Source organism: Anopheles stephensi, chromosome 2 (genome assembly GCF_013141755.1).
Source record: "Anopheles stephensi strain Indian chromosome 2, UCI_ANSTEP_V1.0, whole genome shotgun sequence".
Classification (NCBI taxonomy): Eukaryota; Metazoa; Arthropoda; class Insecta; order Diptera; family Culicidae; genus Anopheles; species Anopheles stephensi.
In genome coordinates this window covers 47,025,239-47,042,921 of record NC_050202.1, presented here as the reverse complement: position 1 = coordinate 47,042,921, position 17,683 = coordinate 47,025,239, and the positions used below count along the sequence as shown (strand labels likewise).

Genomic DNA, 17,683 nt, shown 5'->3' with positions numbered 1-17,683 from the left:
ACATTTTAATTTTATATCTTTTCCTTCCAATTTTAGCACGGGTCTGTCGGTTATGCTCATTAAGCCTCGGAGTGGATATTACAGGGTTTTTCAGATGATAAGCCAATAGCATCCATTTTTATTGTACGCTCCTTAGATGAAATGGCAAACAAAGCTAGTTGATACGGAAACAACTTCATATGACAGTAAAATCAATTCCCTTTTATTGTGATATCCTCAGCTGATATCGTCATAGTAGCCGTTGATATTGCATGCACTTACCCGAGTGCTAAAAGGACGTGTACAAAGTCAACGGCTACTATGGCAATATCATCTGAGCACATTACAATACAGGGTTTTCCAGTTGACAAGACAATAGCATCCATTTTTATGGCAGGATTCTTTGATGAAATGGCAAACAAAGCTAGTTGATATGCAAACGGCTTCATATGATAGGGAAATCAAATACTTTTTATTGCGATGTTCTCAGATGATATTGTCATAGTAGCCGTTGATATTGCACGCCCTTACCCAAGCGCTGAAAGGACGTGTACAATATCAACGACTACTATGAGAATATCATCTGAGGACATCACAATAAAAGGTATTTGATTTCCCTGTCATATGAAGCCGTTTGCATATCAACTAGCTTTGTTTGCCATTTCATCAAAGAATCCTGCCATAAAAATGGATGCTATTGCCTTATCAACTGAAAACCCCTGTAATGAGACAAACATGAAAATGATGATGGCATCATGAGCCATCATGCTAAGAAACACTTATTTACTTACGAGTGATGCACATCTATGTAACGGCACCTCATAAGTCGTCCAAAACATCATCTATATGGGGTCAAAAATCAACATCGATAACAAATTAAATGTTAACAAAGAAAACAACAGCCAGAGGAAATTTATCCACTCAAAACCAGGCGCGAGACGGATGACGCACAGACTGTACAAATCGTTTATAGTCTCAATACTCACATACGCCTCTGAGGACTCTGTCCAAAAACTGACAAAAGAACTGAAGAACTCTCTCCAAAACCTGACAGCAAAAATTGAGGAACTTGGTTGAAAACTGCCACTACAACGACGAGCTCTACGAGGTGTACGGTGATCTCACTACTGTGCAGCAAATCAGACTCACCAGAGACATGTGTGCAAGTCTCGTGGAGGGCATTATCACCCCATAATACCCAAATAAGCTGATACGGTAAAATCGTGGCTTCAGATACCTCACCCGACAGTTAATCAGTGAATAAAGTGTAGTAGAGGTTGATTTTTAAATGAAAACGATCCGGATGGGATATTGGGATGGCTTGACGATTGACAATATACCGTGAGCGATAACAAAGACTTCTGCAGCACGCTAAGACTGCGAAGCGGTTGTTGTTCCTGATAACTAAGTAAGTAAGCCTGTTATTTTACCTTAGTTTTATTTGATCTTGCAATTTTCTTTCCTTTTTTTTACAGATTTTTTACTCCAACGATATTATTCTGAACGATTGAAAAATTGCGATCAAAGTTAAGAAATTTGTAAGTATAAAAAACAGTACTTAAGCATAAAACGAATATAAGGGTGGTCTTATTCTATTATCCATCACTGAACGTTGCATGAAGAGAAGCACTTTATAGCATAAATATAAATCTTAATTAACTAATCTCTAATTCGGTGAGTACAACACATAACAGTTGTAGGCCCAGTTGCATAAATACCTCAATTTCATAACATCTTGCATAGCGCAGACCAGAATACTTTGAATTACACCGTTGGACAGACTTCGTAACACAGAGACCGAATTACCTTGATTGATGCTTGTGTTTGTTTGAATAATTAAATATTTCTAAGCGATAGGCCTGCAATTAACTTTGTTTTGCAAACAAAAGAAAGGTACACTCGCCCAACCCAACTTATAAAATGTTAAGTAAAACGGCGAACAAAAAAGCAATAAAACGATTACTTTTTGTGAGAATTTCGTGGTCGTCTACAGCAGAGTGGACAGACAACAGGGTGTATGTTTCGGTCTCTTGGCACCCTTTCCCGTTGTTTGAATCCATCACGCCCACGTCGGTTGAAGCACACCGTTTTTGTGACAAACACACTCAGGGTGGGATCGGAACGCCAGTATCCGACACACACTGCAACAACAGCCGGTGAGGTTACTTTGCCGTTTAAAGACCATTAATTAACGCAGAATGCAAGCCGGACGGACGACGAATGACATCGCGTGAAGATCAACCGTGTGGCAGTACCGAAGCTATCCGACACACGGTGCTAACTTACTTGTTGCCCTTCCATTCCCATTTTCCTTTCAGTAATGTCGGAGTGGGGAGACCAAAAAAAAAAAAAAAGACGATCGACGACAGTCACCCTAGGATGATGAGAAATTGGAATGTCACACAATTGACCATAAAATGAAAACGGGAGTAACATTTTTCACACTCTTCGCTAGCTGCTAAAGCACTAGCTTTATGCGCGCCATCTCGTGGAATGTGCGGCGGAATTGCACTGCCGCACGAAGGGTTATTTTGAGGGTTACACGCGCGATTCTAACGGTTAGCAGATCATTTCCTTGGTAAAGTACACATTTGAAGGGTATTGTCAGCGGTTTTAAGCGAGGTGAGAGAGTATTGTTTTGGACATATTGCATCCACACCCTTGGGCTGTTCCGAGCACAGTAACAGAGTATTTTGACGGACGGACGTAATTGTAACGCAACGGGGCAGTGTCTTTGTGTGTAACGTTGTCCCGCGCAGCGCTGACAAACCCCATTGCGAACGAGTATCGTTTTAAAATGGATCAAGTGCCCTTGCCGGTCCAGCGACCAGATCGAACTGCTCCATCAGCGTTGTCAGATTGGCGCGCAGCTGCTCGATTTCCATCCGCTGCTGCTGTATGGTGCGCTGCTGCAGGAAGATTCGCTCCTTGAGATGTCGTACCTCGGTCGTCGCCACCGTTCGGTCATCCGGCTGGATCACGTTCGGCGTCCGTCGCACCACCTCCGTATCGAGTACGATCGCATCGTCCACGCCGCACATGCGTCGATCGATCAGATGCACCACGGACCGGTTGACGAACGTTTGCAGCGCCTCGTGGTACGAGTGGCAATCGAGCGCGTTCGCCGATGCGTCCAGAATCCGTAGCAAGGGGAACCGTCGCACGAGCAGGCTGCTGTCGAGCGTGGTAAGCAGATTGTCGCGCACGCTTAGATTAATCAGCTGTGGCAACTGCCACCGTTCAAGCGGGAGCCTTTGCAGGAAATTGCCACCCAGGTCGAGATGGGTCAGGGAGGGCAGCTGCACGAATCCGGTCGAAGGTCCGAACGTCTTTATATGGTTGCCGCACAGTATCAGCTGGCGCAGGTTAGGCATGGTGGCAAACGTATCGAGTGCTACGTCTTCGATAAGGTTGTCGCAGAGATTTAGCTCGAGCAGTTGGGTGAGATGTTCGAAGCGTGCGATCGTGCGTAGTTTGTTCATCTGGAGCCTTAGGTAGCGTAGTGCGTACCGGGTGCGAGGATCTATCTCTATCGTTCGCAAACCATTGTCGCGCAGATAGAGTTGCTCGATCGTGCTGGGCATGGTGAGATGCGTGACGCGAGTTCCACGGGCAAACACACGCAGAACCCCGGCTTTGAACAGTTGGTTGTTGAAGGTGTGCGAAAAGTTGCCGATCGAACCGTAGATGAAGCCTAGCTGACGCACTCGCGGGAACATGCTTGCCTGAACGTCGGTGTCCATATGAACTGTGGCATTGTGCAGCTGGCACCAGGATTGGAAGTAACTGTCGCAGGTGTACTGTCGTACGACGGCGGTACTAGCTATTTGGAGCGTCACACTCGCACACGCACTACAAAGCAAACAGTTGGAAAAGATCACAAAAGTTAGAACAACTTTCCTTCAGGTTCTTAAGATAGTGTCACTCACATCCAACGCAATACTGCTGATAGGGATCCGATAGCCATCGTTCTGAGCGCGTCGCTTGCAACATCCGATCACTTAGTCCGCGCACGTTGTTCGCTTCCGCACTGAGATGTTCGACTATCGTAGTTCCACGCGATCGCGAAGCCACATTGGCACAATGGCATCTTCGATTAAAGCGGGATGCCGTTTTTAGCATCCGGAAGTGATGAGCCCGCGTGATGGATGCATTCTATCGCACTAAACCCCCCCTCTTTGACGGTCGCGGCCTACTAAACTATGGCTAATGCGCGTGCGCGAGTGCGCTCACACAGAGTCGTTCACGGCAGCTATCGCGACTAGTGACTTATTGCACCCGGAGCGTGCCAACTATGCGCACGATCCAGTGCCCGACCACCTGACCTGTGGGGACCACCGTAACGAACCCAGACTTGGAGCCAGCCATCCATCGCCAGCTGCCAGATCCCCACCAGTCGCGGTGAATGGTGGCGCATACTGTTTCCCACCTGGCATCAACATCGACAAGCTCCCAGACTGCTGCTCCCTTGCCTTGCTGGTGGCCGATTGTTCGTGAGCGATTTGACACAAGTCCCCCACTCTTACCACCCTGCAACAGCTCCGGAGCGCAATCCAACGCTTGTCTGCAATCACGATTTTTGCCATTTGCAACACGAACGTACCCAGTGCGAGCGATCGGTTTTGGCTTTGCATAAGTCTTCTCGAACCGATACCGCGGGGCTACACGCTGAATCGGTGACTTTGAAACGGAGACCTTTCTGCGATCCGGGAATAATGATGGAGGAGAACGTTCAACACACCGACCGAGTGTCTTGGCACTGGGGGGGAGTCTGAGTCTTTTTTGTTTCATGGATTGTTCTTAATGTAGCAACCGTCCGGCGGCTGCTTACTGTAGGGGTTGGTTGGCGTAAGCTAAGTTTTCCGGGCATTTTTCAACCCCCAGACGGCTGCAATTAAATATTTCCGAAACGTCGATTCAAACGCGCTACGAGGGTCGATATTGCACAGTGGGTTGCCGGTTTGGAGTCCACCTCAGAACACAAAACAATCTCGAGATGGAAGCGAATTCTAATGGAATGGGTAAGACTTAGTCGCGTCGTCGTCACGCGCAAGGTGGCGAAGTACGTTAATTAATTAATTAATGTGACAAGTAGGAGCAAACTAGCTACGATCGAATGGAACAATGCAGCAGCCGTGTTAATGACGACCTTAAAAAGCACTGGCTTACTAGTGTACAATTAACTCTAGCTCTTTAGCGTATTATGTGTCGCTCACAACATAAGTAACGCACCAAACAACCCATGTCGTGAAGTTCGACCGGTCAGGGTTACATGAAGCATATTGTAACGATGTTGAGCCTAGTTTAACCAATTCCAACACCGATGGACGTAGAATAAAAGGTTCAAGCCGTTACGAAGACTGCCGGCTAAAAACGGTTAGATAGATAGGTTAACCACAAGATTCAGGAAGATGCTGCACCAACTCACATGGAACGAGTGCTTCAAGCCTATTGACGGAATTACTTACTCCAGTTTCAGTGCAAACTTTTGTGCCTTCCTACGTCTCCGAATTTAAATCATCGGTTAGGTTTTAGGTAGTCCTATATGATTTCAAAGACTAGGTTAAAGCCTATTTACGCTTGAAAAAAAAATGGAAGAATGCACCTTCTAGCGCATTTTTTAGGATCGTTTAGCATCGTGGAAAGGTATAAAAATTGGATGATTTCATTCTCAGAGATATGTTGTAAACGTACCTCATATACTTCTTCTTTCGTGCCATTACTGGCTTTGTTCTGCGACTTGATTTTACCCCCGTAGCAGAATAATCATTTCTGTGTACGGGGAGTAGGCCCGGAAGAGATTTGATCTCTGGTCCTGCCGTCTGAAGAAGACCAGCACCATTATCGCCTCGGCGACCGGACTGCCGCAATTTCCTCTGTAGTTCGAATTATTTCAAAATAATTTAGAGTGGTTAAGATTTATACGTAGTAGTTGAAGCTATATTTAGACTAGTTTTGAAACATTCTGAAGCAATCTGAAATAGTCTGAAGTACTACAAAACAATTCGAAGCAGAGATGCTCATTATTAAACCACTTCCGGACCGTTCTCTCGTAGCAAGGATTGATTATCTGGCAACGTCATTGTAAATAAGTCTAGCTACTGAGCAAAATGTTGCTGTGATCGAAAAATAATCGCTCAACACCTCTAAAATACAGCCTGCGAGACGCATATGGGCTTATACACTCATAAACTTCTTCTCGAGTGCTTCTTCTTCTTTGTGAGGATATATCACGGTTCGGTGAGGAAGTCCAGCTTCCTGGGCCCTTCGATACTACTCCGCGATTGTGAGACACGATCCTCTTTGAATATGGACCGGCAGCTAAAGGGCATTCGTCCTTTTTCCGATGATATTGCTGGTGCTGTTGTATGTTTTGGCGTTCCTGTGGGCACTTTCTGTTGGTGTTCTGTATTTATCTTCTGTATTAGAGGTATCTTGTTGTTTATGATGTTCTTGCAACTAGTACCCTCTAACTGTCCGCTTTTTCATTCCCCTCAATGCCAACGTGACTGGGGATCCACTGTATTCTAAAGCTGACTTTTGCTCCGTTATTCAGGATTTCTGACACTATATTAAGCGTGTATAATTCCGCAGAGGCCGACAACAAAGTCTAGAGCCAGTTTGATGTCCAATAGTTCCGTTGAGCAGATAGACATTGGATATTTTAATTTGTAAGACTTTTCGAGCAGTTCTTGGTTGCCTCTGACAATATATATTCCTATTCCGCACTTTTGCATCTGTTTTGCTTCCGTCTGTGAAGATTTGTACGGGGTTAGGGGTGGTGGTGAGAGAGTTAATCACATCTAGGCTTAATTGTCGTGCTACTCGGGGGTTATACTGGTTAGGCCGGGTATGGATGTATGAAACTTTATGTTATGGCTGCTATTGGTGTAATCGTTAAAATTATATGTGAAGGCTTTGCATGATATGCCATCTATATCAGCTATGGTGTTTTTCCTTATTTCGTACAAGGAGTGAGGAAAGCATGTAATTAGAAAAACTGATCGTTTGTACAGAAAGCGTGCAAAAATATCAGCAAAGTTTGCAATGTCGAATGAAGCCAACGCAACTGCATCTCCAACCCGTAAGTTTTATTGGTAAACAATAAAACATGCGCTCACATAAACTCTAACTTACATGAACTTACATAGTTTTGTTCTGCATAAACTCTTTTCATTAACAGCAATTATTTTAAGCGTTGGAAATATTGAAGAAAAAGTATCGTTAAATTGCAATAGAGAACTGCCGTTGTATGCAGTGCCGTTATGCAAAAGAAGTCCTACTCAATTCTGGCCATTTTTGATGAATATTCATGAAATGCCTAATATTCTGAGACCGTGTGATAATGGGACCGTGGCAGTTTTTTTTGTGGATGTTCTCAACCTGGAGATTTAGAAGGCATATCTATGCCCTTTCTAGTGAATGAAAAACAGTTTTCTTATTCAAAATGGATATCGTTTATCATCCAGAGCAAAACACGTGAAGTTAAGAGCCATTATTGCAGACTCTTCAGCTAGGTCGTTCATTAAAAGGTAACTAAATGAAATTTTCATTATGTGAGAAATATTCTCAAAACTGGTGAAATTATCGCGGTAAAATTCGTTGTAAAGTGAAACCCGTGCAGTCTTGGCGTCGTTCCGTTTGTAGCTATTTATTCATTCGTCCTAGTTCATTTTACATACATAATTCATTCAAAATTCATCCTTATTTTCCTGGTTGTCAATTCGTGTAGCGTCAAGCAGTGTGTGCTTACATTATCTGTGTGTGTTCTGTCGTCTTAGTTCGAAAATTTAAATTCATGTAATATTTCGTAATCTAAACTAGCAGTAATTCTCACACATTACAAACTATATTTTACAGCTTTTTTACATACTTCAAATTGCATTTTAGATGTAGCTGTACATCTTGTGGATAATGAATTTCGCCGAGGTGTTTATGGTAAACATTACAAAATCATATTGCCATAATTGGACAACCTTCACCCTAATACAGTAGAGGATGTTGTTGCAGCCGATATGGTGATGAAACTTTAGGTTTATCGACAACATGGTCAATCAAAGATTTGCAACGAGCTGCAATTGTACTCTCAAAGATTGAACTTCCTTCAGAAATTCATAGATCTTTTTGTAAGTTGGAACATCTTAGTTTCCTGGAAGGGTACTGAATGCAGCTCTTTTTTACCTTATGCAAGCGTAGTTTTTTAGACTGGATGTTATGCGTGAGCATGTTTACAATTTTTTTTTTAATTATTTTATTGTTCTATGATTTTGTTTTTTTTTTCGAAAATTTTTAAAGCAAATTGGCATGTAGCTAGGAAGATGTTCGAAACCTTTGTGCACGAATTCAAGGACGTGTTCCACGAAAGGTATCTTACCAGCAACATACACAATTTGCTGCATGTTCATGATGATGATGGTGTGCTTATCACTATTTTAACGTATCCCAAAACCACCTCCAGCTTTTGAAAAAGAATATTCGTAGAAATATTGTAGAAACACCATCCCCTAAATTTTTGAAAGAAGGATAGAAATCAAAGCGAATTGGTTTGCTTATCCACATGACTTCTCTGTAATTCTTTATTTATTTTTGTTTGATTTTTTACTTTTTTATTTAATACGTCTCTACTATGATACTTATTAATCCATCTTTTTATTTAATACACAGATAACATAGATTTACTTGATGGATCAAACATTAAGTAATTAATTATTGTTATTTACATTAGTTTACATTAGTTTGGAGAAATCTCAAAGCTGTCAGAGCTAAACGATCCCGTCTAATCCATTTTTGAAGCTCGCACATGATGAGTAGTACTATTTCGCGAATCTTTCGCATGCACCCTTTTTGGGGCATTTTTCAGTTTTTTCATAAAAAAGTTAGCGATCAATTTTTGGTTTAAAGTGGTATTTTCTGTGGTTCCAATTTTTTCAAATAGCTTTGCTATATTCGTTAATCGCTTCATCGCTATTTTCGGCACAGTTTTGCGCATACCTGTCCAGCTTATTCTTGAAAATAAGTGTCTGCTAAACAACAGGTCAATAGCTTGTGTCATACGATTTGCATTTTCAACTTCTGTAATTTTGGCCTCGAGATATGCGAAAATCTTGTTTTCATATTCAATGTCACTCAATGCTTCTTCAAATTTTCAAGTTGTTCAGCGTTATCTAATATTTTAAATTCGAAATCATTGGGTTCCTGGACGCGATGTTTAGTGGTTTTGGGGCCAACGTTGTCTAACAAAAGTTGAATGCTTGCGTACATTGCATCAAATTTGTTAGATAATTGTTGAACTTGGTTTACCATTAGCGTATTAAACAGTTGAAATTCGTGGTGAAGTTTTTTGCAACCCGTGCATTCAAGCGTTGTAACGGATGCAGCTGTTGAACTATTGCTCACATCTAGAATTGGAAAAAACAATATCCTGCATACTGTGTTTGATACTAACCATCCTCAATAACAATTGTTTCATATTTCAATACATTGGTTTTCTGTCCTGTTATCTTTTTACCAGTGCTTGCGGCGTACAGTGTACATTCTTCACTTTCTAAATAAAGATAAATCAACCATTAAATTTGAATTACCTCATTAGACTGTGAAGCATTTATATGTACAAACCAATATTAACATTTGGTTTTGGTGCTTTGCTTGACATGCCACACATTGCTTCTGCTATCCAGTTCGCTAAATATAAAGAATCTATGTTTCGGCGTTTCACTTCACACGATACCTTTTTCCACGATGTGCATGCTTCACTATCACCGTCTTGCAACATTTTATTGAGAGATGGGTCTTCCTTAATTTTTAGCCAAAGCAGAATTGTCTTCTTTTTGGTTGGTTCTAATACCCATCCTTCCGGCACAACCGTTACATCCTTCCCTCCATCGGCACTATTCACAGTTTGCACAATTGCAAAAGGCATTTTCGCTTTCTTCGCCTGTTTTCTTTCAATTCCGCAAATTCCAACTCTTTTATAGTGTCTGCTCACCTTCCTCACTGTTTCGACCAAGGTCAAGCGCGTAATAATGGATGGATTTTTTGATGAAATAAGAGTAGCGATGCTTACTTCGATGGCCGACTGTTTAGAATGTCTCATAAAGTATAGCATGTAGTCAGCAAACCATTGTTTATGATCAACATATGATTGACAAGACCTTCAGCAAGTTAGAAAAATACAGCTAACCGATATAAATTGTTGCCTATGGTAGTATTTGTTGTTTAGAATCCCATTGCCATGGAAGTTCAGATAGATATTCCAAACACATAGTTAGAACAAGAAATTAATAGCAGAGAAATTTTTAAAATAAATAAACGCTTTGAATTGAAAAGATGAAGTGTAGATGCATGGGGAAAAATATGGAAAAAGAGAAAACCAAAGCTAAAGCCACTTTGTTGCTCTTATTTGAACCTACGCTTCTTTTGGGCTTAAGCAGCGCCGAAGAAGCGTTCCTTTAGAAAAGGGGGAGTCAATAAGCAGCGCTCTACAAAAGAGACAGTAAATCCATAAGCAGCGCTACTTACTGACCGAAATTATACCTTCAAAGCACGGCATGTTAATTGCTGCTTATTGGCTGAAATGTCCAGTTTTTTTCATACTGGCTAGTTAGTCGTCACATGTCCTCCAGGAACAGCTTGGAGCATGTCGTTCAGGCAAGAAGGAGCAGATTAACCTTCCTTCCTCAGCTGGCACTACAATCTCTAAAGTTTTCGGCCTGCCATTTTACCCGTAGCAAGGTAGTCAAGCCCTGCGTACGAGAAAGTGGTCTGGATAGGATTTGAAACCCCGAACTGCCGTATGAAGATTGGCGCCGCTGTTGCCTCTGCCCGCATTAACCACCAGCGCAGATTAACCATCTAAATCTATGCCGGATCTTCCTAGAAGTCAAATACTTAAATTATTTCCTATACAGTATCTATCCTCCAACATGAGCAGAAGGAAGTGCTTTACTTAAAATATCGTCACTTTCATCCACTTAGAAGCAGCACCAAGCAAATCTTTGACCACCCGTGAGCCCAGGCGTGACAAATTCAAACAACTGGCAGGCTGCCGCGATACGAAACTAGCATACACCCATAATGCATGTGTGTCACGCGTGTCCGAACAGTGTGGACATGTTTTGCCATTGATAAGTGACCATTTGTAATTTGCGATCGATTCGAGAACACGACCATGCTGTTACCCGCCGGGTGCCCGAATGCTGTTACGCCAACGCCAGTCCCATGGCCCATGTCATTAAGAATATTTTGCCGTGATTTCGTGTACACCGTCGCGCGCTGACGACAACTGACGGGAAGATGTAGCCAAAAAATCCTCCCCCAAAATCGAACCCCGGCTCGGGTCGAAACGAGCTTCAACAATGTAGCTGAGAAATGTCTTCCTCGCGAAAAGTGCGACCGGGGACAATGTTGGCGGCAGATTGGCAAGGGCGCGGGAAACCGGGGAAATGAAAGAAACGGTGAAAATGTTGCGGAGAATGATTGATGTACTCCGGGGAGCCGGTTCCGTGTTCGCGTGTAGGAGGTGTGTGTTTTCTCTCCGCTTTCCGCCTTGTTTGTTGGTGTCCCGCACGGCTGACCGACGGTATACCCCTATTCCCTGGATGGGCCGGTTGGCACACGGCTAATTTTAGGTTACACATCCCCCGACGGGATGATCGCTGTAACATGATCAGGTGCGATGATCATCAGCCTCTCTCTCCTGCTTAAGCCGCTTCAGTGATGGGAACAACCGGCCGGCCGGCATGTGAACTTAATTAACAAAACGGGGTCAGAAGGGTTGGGCGAACGTTCCTCAGGAAGAAAGCAAGAGCATTGACAGGACATGTACATGTTGCATTTAAGGTTGGGTCGGCCGGCCGCCTTGGGGGTTAACATTCAAATTTTCGGAATTCAGAAACAGGTGGCATCATACCGTACCACGATAAAGGAACCCTTTAGTAAGGGGAACGATTGGACAATTTTATCTTAAAAACGGCCATTGTTCAAAGATGGTATAAAGGTTTTAATTATAAATTTCCCTTGACATTAACTTTAATGAGTAATTAATTAAATGGTTCAAGTTTCTTTTTTTCTGGAAACTGTAAGAATGTGCTTCCCATTTTGTATTTAAGACAACAATGAAGGAGAATTTAAGGAGAATGGAGAAAGAAATAAGAGAGTCAGCCCAGCTGAGCCTCAGTCTCAGCCTCAGCTTCAGCCTCAGCCTCAGCCTCAGCCTCAGCCTCAGCCTCAGCCTCATACTTGTTGTGAAAGCAACAGATAGGCCTTACTCTTTTCACAATAGCAGGGCTGACAACAGCATCTGTCATTGCTGACAGATTAGCGACGCGCCATCACGCGCCTACAGCCTTCGATTGGTTTCTTTTTCCATTGAGTAACCTAAGTAAAGTGTACGCTAATCGACCTATCTAAATAAACTCTATTTTTCTGTTGTTCTGCAGAACTTTTTACTACCATATTTGTGCATATTACTCTGCCCAACAAGCCTCAGCCTCAGCCCTGTTTTGTATGTTTTTGTTAGTTCATTTGTTTACTGCTTTATTATATTGTTTCGATCGGCGTCTGATTGGGTCGGCGTCGTTTCGTCACCAGCATTTCAGCGCATCAGCAAAACTCAGCTTCAGCCTCAGCCTCAGCCTCAGCCTCAGCCACAGCCACAGCCTCAGCCTCAGCCTCAGCCTCAGCCTCAGTCTCAGTCTCAGCCTCAGCCTCAGCCTCAGCCTCAGCCTCAGCCTCAGCCTCAGCCTCAGCCTCAGCCTCATCCTCAGCCTCAGCCTCAGCCTCAGCCTCAGCCTCAGCCTCAGCCTCAGCCACAGTCACAGCCACAGTTCTCATCAGATGAGATGATCTTCACAGTTTCTCTCGTTTCTCTCTCAATCTGCTCACATTGTTTGCTCAGTTATTTCTTCGATTCCCTCTGGATTCTCTCTTATCTCTAATTCAATATTCTCGCAACATGCTCTCATTTCTTTCTTCATCCTCTGTCATTCTCTCTACATTTCTCACTAAATGTTCTGTTATTTTCTATTATCCTCTCTAAATTCTCGATCATTTCTCTCTCAATTCTTGCTCATCATCCCTCGATTCTCTCTCAATATGCACTCATTTCCCCTCTTTTACTCTTTTGCCACAGTCCACAGCAACTGTAACTGAAAATAGTTGTCAGCTATCCTAGAACCAATCTGTACATCTGACAGATTAATCTGCATTGCCTAGATTGATCGCCGTCTGATGAATGACGTTAGGTTGAACTGGAGACTTCGGTTTTTTTATCAGTTTAAGCTTTATCTTTGAGAATCTCATTTGTACCCCTAGATAGATTTTTTAACTTAAATTAATCAATGACAAGACTAGCTAAAGTAATGGCGTTTACTGCTACTACATACTAATGGATGAATCAGATCATCCGGAGCAGCAGTCCCTCGAATTACAGTTTCATCAAATCCTAGAAAAAAAATATATTTCCCACATACCACATTTGCCTGATTGATTAGACTTGTAAGAAATTAGATACAACTGTCAAACGTTACTTACGCTACTGACATCATTAACAAAACTGCCTTAAAATACACTTTATCACGATTTTTGCTGCTGCGATCCGATGTGAACTATATAATCTGGCCACCCCCGACGAATCACCCGCGGTCATTGAACTGTGTAAACGATCGTAACTAATGCGTTTTTGAGAATGTGCAATCAATCTTCGCCTGGTCACAACATTCCGCCCCATTCCCATGTCACCTATGCTTTGCCAGTCGTGGGAGATGAGGCGTGCGACATCGTACACAGTACGGCGTAGCAATCAAAATATGGCTCAACGATACAAATGCACCATTTTTTTTTGGGGGGGGGGGGGGGGGGGGTTTCTTTTGAGTGCCGTGCATTTCGATCATGGCTCAGGATCACTTCATCGTAGAGTTGCACACAGCGGGCAGCATTATGCGCGCTGAAGTAATGCAGCGGGGATGTTGCCGCGGTGCCACCTGACTTGGCGAGAAGAGAGCAAAAACAAGCACTCCCGCTCGCCATGATGACATGATCTTCGCTACAGTAAATAGGTTTGCCACTAATGAGCACACACGACACTTCGAAGCGTTCCGCTGTATGCACGGCCGGTGACAGTAGTCAATAATAGTACGAAAAATCGTAATCGCTGCAAACGGGGGCCCTGACAACGGGGGGGCAAGGCAAGACGAACATCTACGATGGCGCACGGTGACGGTAACGGTACATGAATTTAAATTTAATGAACGCCATTTGACCACCCGAGAACGAACGGCGGACGGCGTTGATCGAATGCCAATGTTCGAGATTCGTCCCCGGTTCTCAAGCTGGAGAGAGTAGCGTGGAAGACGATGGCCATTTTTCATCGATAATTTACTAACCACTGCAAACTAATTTTGGTGCATTTTTTTATCTTCATATTTTGGTTGGGTTAATTAGTAAGCATAATATTAAGATGTCGGTGAGTTTGGGTGGGTGTTTTATGTTGGAGGTGCTGTTTGCACGCGGGTTCCAGAGCATGTATGCACATGTGACTGCACACCGGCTCCCGGTAATGAAGTCATATCCGGTATCTCGTTAGCATGAGGAGATAAAATTAATTTCCCCAAACCCGCCATTAGGGAAATTAAATGAGGAAATTTTTAATTAGACCCATAACCTTTCGATCCTTCCGGCGTACTGTTGCAAAATCAGGAAAGATTTGTTTGATGTGAGTGATTCGGACGAATTTAAACAGCTGGAATGATTGAATTTAGGTCGACTCTTTGGAGATGATCCTCATACAAAATGTCGGCATCTATTGCTGCTTATAAGGATTTCATAGGGTAATGCTAGTTATTTGGTTGTGTCATTGATTCGCACGCCTAAAGGTATGCAATTTTTGAGAAACACTAGAGGAAATTCTACATCACTTATAATTTCTGTTATCCCAGGATCAATCAAGTATTGAGGTTCAAGCTAATTTTAATGATTTTACTGATATGTGTATAGATATCCTTACATATGTATCGAATAGAAATATGATCCAGAGCACCCAACTGTCAATAAGTTTAACATTTGTACTCAAAGAGTTATGAAAATGGTTGTGCATGGCATGGCATGTGCATGGCAGGACTTGGCCGGAAAAGCTAGCCAAGGAGGCTAATAATGATAGGCCGGCCATAATCCGGCCAGGTTGTAGAGCCAAAGAAGAAGAAAAAAAATGAGTAATGAGAGTAAGTTTTTAAGACACGAGCCTAGCTGACATTTTGTGAACAAGAAAACTATTGCTTAATTTACAACGAATAGTCGCAATTTTTGTGTAAAACTTTGTAGAAGTTGTAACGGGAAAACGATACTATCATTACTTACTTGCTTACTTATCAGGCGCTTCAACCGCTTTGCGGTCTTGGCCTGCTGCAACAATCCTCGATACCGCTCACGGCCCTGCGCCATCGTCAGCCAATCCGTTATCCCGGCCGTTCTGGCGGACGCATCAATGCCATCACTCCATCTCAATTTGGGCCTACCACGCCTCCTCTGTCCGTGTGGACGGCCTAAAAGGACTTTACGGGCTGGGTCGTCAGGTGTCATTCTCATGACGTGAACAGCCCACCGGAGCCTGGCGAGGCTAACGCGCTGCACGATGGTGAGATCATCGTACAGCTCGTAGAGCTCGTCATTGTAGCGGCTCCTCCATTGTCCTTCCACACATACGGGGCCGAAAATCCTTCTGACCATCTTCCTCTCGAACGCGGCTAAGCGGGTTTCATCAGTTTTGGACAGAGTCCACGTCTCAGAGGCGTATGTGAGTACTGGGACTATAAATTTTCAGTCGATAGCAACGATACTATCATTGAAACAGTAGAAAAAAAGTTGATGCTGATTCCGGTTATCTTTTCCCATCCAGTCTTCCTCGACGTACGCAGTACGTAGGACTCTCTATCATACTACGTGGTGTCAATAAGTCTAGTACTTGCCATGGCCATGAGTTGGCCAGCATGGCACAGCAAGGTCGTTAAGCCGTTAAAATTCGGATATATGAGTGGTCTTATGTATAATTCCGTTACAGTAGAAGGATAGAATTGTGCAATAATACAGTGATCTCTATACTTTTCGATGCAATGAGGGCACTGGTGACACTAATATCATAATTACGGGCAGTTGAAAATGATAGAAAATAATTTATATATCTCGCATTGACTTTCGGTGTGGGGTGGTTCGGTTGGGCGCGCCAATCAACAACCAATCAATAACAGCGCCGGTCTTCACATGGCAGGTTAAAATCTCATTGGGATGCTCTAGTATAAAAGCAACCCTTGGAAGAAGTCCAGTACTTGAGACAGGGGCGGATCATTGTATAAGCAAACTAAGCAGATGCTTGGGGCCTTGGGGCCGATCCTTCAAGGGGCGTTTCTTTCTTTGTTGGTTGAGAGATTCTGGAAGCCTGGATGATTTAAAGGGCCACATACTCCCTAAAAGAACTCGTATAATGTCTTCGATAACGGCGCCGGTCTACACACGGCAGGCCCGGGGTTCAAATACCATCCAGACCGCCACCCATTACGCAGGGCTGACTACTTTGCTACGGGTAAAATCAAGTCACAGAAAGCCAGAAATGACAGGCCGAGACCTCTCGAGGTTGTGTAGTGCGAAGGAAGAAGAAGTTGTAGTCTTTTCAACAACTTGCAGTCTTAAATAACGGTCAAAAATCATCACGAAACAGAACTATCGATTACATGCTGCTACCATTCAAATAACTGAATTTTTCTATCTCCTGCACGTTTCGATTATTTGTTAGCCTATTTTCTACTAGTTTTTTTTTAATAGAGGATACGAATCCAATTCATAACTTATTTAAATTGGTTATAAAATCTCGCCGGGCATTATCGATCTTCGCAAGTTGCATTTGTCTCGGAGATCTCAGGATGACCTCTTCTTCTAATGTTCAAATGCTTCCATAATACAGTATTGTCAACTGCTAGTGGTGCAGTGCGTCCACAGAAGAGAAATTCCTTAGGACCAACAAAACCTTGCATCTCGATCATCATCTTGGGCGAAAAGAAAAGTACGTTGCAACATCAAATGCACTTGTTTGCAAGCACATCCGTCCGAGTGGTCTGTGTCGGTGTAAAGGAAAATCCTTTATTTATCTGTTGCATTAACTTACCTTTAGACGCGTATTAATAGCGCATGATGTAAGGGTTGAAGTATGGTACAAAAACAATGCAACCCCATGATATTTGCCACAAAAAAAACGTACGATAGATACGACGATACGATGGGGGTCGTAAAATGCGAAATTTTGCTCACGATTGTATTACCTTTCCGATTGTATTACCACACCGAAAAAGAAAATCAACCGTACAACCGAACGCGACCTTGTAGTACTAATTACACCTTTCCGTGTACATGCATAGCGTGTGTTTGTTTTGTAAACCGAATTTTGTTGCCGCGTACAGACCAGCCTTAATAAGCCTATGACATTAATGTTTCCGACGGTCGGGCGACGGAATTGAATGATTACACACTTTTATCATCCATTTCCCCGCTGAAATACGGATATCATTTCACGGGATTCTTTCCCATTCGGTTTCTTGTTCCGGACCCCACAAGATACACACCCGCACTCGGTGGGATGCTGCTTTGACGTGCTGCCCGCAAATGAGATAACGTCATAAAGAAACCGTCTCCCCCACACACACGAATAAAACGAGCAAAAAAA

The 17,683-nt window shown here is 43.1% G+C and overlaps 1 protein-coding gene across 1 annotated transcript; it reads right to left on the bottom strand.

Moving 5' to 3' along the window:
• Positions 1-1,807: 1,807 nt before the first annotated feature.
• On the bottom strand, positions 1,808-4,288 carry LOC118507008. Its single transcript, XM_036044942.1, has 2 exons — positions 3,909-4,288; positions 1,808-3,831 (listed from the first exon to the last, which is right to left on the bottom strand). Exons 1-2 carry the CDS (start codon positions 3,944-3,946, stop codon positions 2,772-2,774), a joined length of 1,098 nt encoding a protein of 365 aa, XP_035900835.1. The 5' UTR covers positions 3,947-4,288; the 3' UTR covers positions 1,808-2,771.
• Positions 4,289-17,683: the final 13,395 nt, after the last annotated feature.